The 3,542-nt window shown below is 31.1% G+C and overlaps 1 protein-coding gene across 1 annotated transcript; it reads right to left on the bottom strand.

Annotated features, from left to right (window-relative positions):
- Window positions 1-717: 717 nt before the first annotated feature.
- Window positions 718-2,275, bottom strand: LOC102602293 (BRI1 kinase inhibitor 1-like). The gene has a single exon (XM_006354836.1). It carries the CDS (start codon window positions 1,996-1,998, stop codon window positions 1,009-1,011), a length of 990 nt encoding a protein of 329 aa, XP_006354898.1. The 5' UTR covers window positions 1,999-2,275; the 3' UTR covers window positions 718-1,008.
- Between the last annotated feature and the right edge of the window lie 1,267 nt (window positions 2,276-3,542).

The raw sequence follows: 3,542 nt of genomic DNA on the forward strand, positions 1-3,542 counted from the left end.
TATAGATATTAAATTCATATTTTATCGAGGAGTAATCTGAATTTTACCTAGATGATTGACAGTTGATATTGACAACTAATTTAACAAACTTTGAATACTTCATTTTTTTCAAAACATTAGACCAATGCTATTATTTTAATAGCTAAATTGACTCTAATCAACGTTTGAAGGAAAAAACAAAAACAAAATGACACTCTAACCAGGACATCAATTTTGAGTATGCAAGAAAGAAGAAACACTAAAGATTAATAAAAATATCAAGATTCATTTTTTTGTTTTTTCATAATGATAATCTTTCAAAGTTCAAACCAGGTCATTTTCTTGGCATTTGATAAATTAAACAACAATAACATATTCAGTATAACTTCATAAATTCGATCTGAAGAGGATATGATGTACGCAAATTATATCCTTATCTTTATGGAATATATAGGTTGTTTTCGACAGACTCTCCGCTTAAAAGACACATAATCAAAGCATGAATGAAAAGAAAGTAATCGAAATAACATAGCAGTAAAATTGGGGAATTTTCTCTTATATTCAAATCAAGATACTTATATTGTTCTTTCAATGGCCTAATTGATCTCTATCAACATTTGAAAGCAATGATAATTGATAACCAATTACGATGTCGATTTCATAAAAAGAGTTTAACTTCTGTGCACTGACACACAATGTAGAAGAAAAGTTCACATGAAAAAAATCAATTCTACAAGGTTGTCCAATGCCCTGCCAATCCATACTTTAAGCTCATGTGGTAAAAAAAAATACTTACAAATATACTTCATGATTATGAATTTATGATACACAAAGGATTAAAAATAAAAATTTAACTATGCTAGAAATAAACAAGTAGTACCAAAGAGGATAAAAATGATCAAATTCACGTGATCAGGAGGTCGCAGGTTCACACCATGAAAATAACCTCTCGCAGACCCTTTTGGTTCAATACTTTCCTGAATCCCGCACATAGCGGGAGCTGTAGTGTACCGAGATTCCCTTTTTACTTCATGATGATGAAATCTTGATTTTCTTGTCTTCCATTGAAGAACTAGATTTCTTGCAATGAGCAATTGCAGCTTGAATAGCAGATTGTAATTCTTCCATAGTACTATCACTACTTGAAGAAGATGATGAATTACCATAATTACCTCCAGGTGTTGCTACAAGTAATCCACTATTTGTTGGTGAATTCTTCATAGAAACTGGAGCTGAATATGCACCTCTCTTTATTCCTTTACTACTATTATTATTACTATTACTAGTATTCTTTCCTCGAAAACTCAAATTCCCAGAATATGAATAACTTTGTCTATGAAATTGCATATTTTTTCTGCTTCCAAATGATAAAAATGGTCTCACCATTCTCATATACCTTTTCAAAACTTGACTTACATCGAATTTCAGCTTCCTCTGTTTTTCTTTCTCATCCTTTTCGCCTTTTTTTCGTTTGGGTAATCCAAATATGGAAAAAGATTTGGATTTGGGTTTTTGATCTTTGGGTATGTTAAATGAATTTGTTGTTTCGGGATGATGATGAAAACTATGGTTTAAATCATAATAAGAATTATCATCATCATCATCATCTAAGTGATTAATGGATTTTTGGATTTTTTGTTCTGATTTACTAATGGGGATTGAACTGTCAATGGAATTTGTTGAAGAGCGAGGTGAAACAGGAAGATGGGAAAGAAGATGAAGAGGAAGTAAATGGCCATGGAAGAAAATTTCATCAGCTGGAGTTAAATCAATGGCGGATGGGTTCTGATTCGGGTTCGGGTTCAAGTTCGGATTCAGATTTTGTTTGGTTTTACTTTCAAGGGCTTTTGTGGAATTTGTTGGGTGAAGTGAAATTGTGAAGGAGAACTCATGCGCCGGAGATGATGAAGCTGACGGTGGTGACGCCGCAGCACCACCGCCGGACTGTGGTGGCTCTGTTTTCTGGTTTTCTTTATTGCTCTGCTTCAATTCTTGTTCTCCAACTCTCATATTATCCATGACTATAAAAAAAATGTTTAAAAAATGTAATAAAATAAAATTTATACTAAGATCTAATATTGGGTGTTTTTATTTTTCTTCAAGATTTGATGTTCTTTGTTTGAAGAAAGAAAAAAAAAAGATAAGGTTATATGTGAAGAAAGAAGAGTTTGTAGGCTAAAATGTCTGTTGTGTGGCAATTATAGTGATGAGCTTTTGATAGGGATGTGGTGGCCCTTTTCCGAATTTGTAAAACGCGAAATGTTATGTGCATCAATCTGTATTTTTTATTTTTTTATGGTGGATTCGAGAAGGAGATTGATTTATTTTTTTGGGCTAATTGAAGTGGGGTATATATATATTTTTATTTTATATACATATATATATGAGCAGGTATAAGGTGCTAATTTCAGGAAAAGTACACTGACAGAACAAAATCCAAGGTTTTTATAGCAGTTTTATTTTGGGGGGCCAAAATCCATAGGCAAAAAAACATACTACTCCCTCTGTCCCAATTTATATGACTTACTTTCCTTTTTAGTCAGTCCCAAAAAGAATGACACATTTCTATTTTAAGTAACAATTTGCCTATAAAATGTCTTTTTTACCCTTAATGAAATGATTTACAACCACACAAATTTCTATCATTCATTTTGGACCACAAGTTTTAAAAGTCTTTCCATTTTTCTTAAAGTTTGTGCCAAATCAAAGTACATCATATAAAATGGGACGGAGGGAGTACTATACTATTTTTAAAGTATAAATGTACTGTCGTCTACTAGTACTAGTCATGGGATGGATAGTGTAAATGTACTACTTGTCTTAACACAAACTATATATGTGTATTATATTTTTATTTGGTATGCATTGAGGGATCGTTTGATAGACGGTAAAAGTTAGGTAGATATTATAATATTAGAACTAGTAACGAGGAAATTTATGTATCATTTTATATAGGTATTAGTTATGCAAGATGGGTTATTCATATAGTATTATTTATTTCATTTTTTATTTTTCATAAAATAATCTTGCATAGATTTTCTCATTGATTTCATATAGTTATAGACTAATTATAACATGGACTATACATTTATGGATATATATTTTAAAATTTAATTAATTGGATTAACGATTATTTATGTTAGTAACATATCGACTTAAAATTCTAATTGCACCTCAGCAAAGATTGTTACCAAAAGTATCTATTTTTGGGACTTGATTTTGTAATACTTTGTCACATATAGGTACGTGAGAACTCATGCTAAAATGGAGTGCACCTTATTTGCTTATGGCTTCTCACCCTGTTCGAAGTCCTTCCATTAAATCTGAATTGTGCATTTCATGACTTATTTGATGTTAATGTTTCTAACATAATTTTTTCATACTTAGAGCTCGAAAATGGAGTACACCTTTTTCAAGAAGAATCTTTGATTAGATCAAATCAAACAGATGATATTTGTATGATGCACTTAGGTAATTTCAACTTTAATGTCTTTTTTCTGCACGCAAATGGCTTGGGAATAGCATATTTATTTGTTAATAATATAACCCCTTTTAGACTCTAG

The sequence above is a fragment of the Solanum tuberosum genome, unplaced genomic scaffold, assembly GCF_000226075.1.
Source record: "Solanum tuberosum cultivar DM 1-3 516 R44 unplaced genomic scaffold, SolTub_3.0 scf00184, whole genome shotgun sequence".
Lineage (NCBI taxonomy): Eukaryota > Viridiplantae > Streptophyta > Magnoliopsida > Solanales > Solanaceae > Solanum > Solanum tuberosum.

Bases quoted from the DNA above. Each gene is read 5' to 3' on its own strand.
- LOC102602293 (XM_006354836.1), bottom strand. From the start codon at position 1,998: ATGGATAATATGAGAGTTGGAGAACAAGAATTGAAGCAGAGCAATAAA.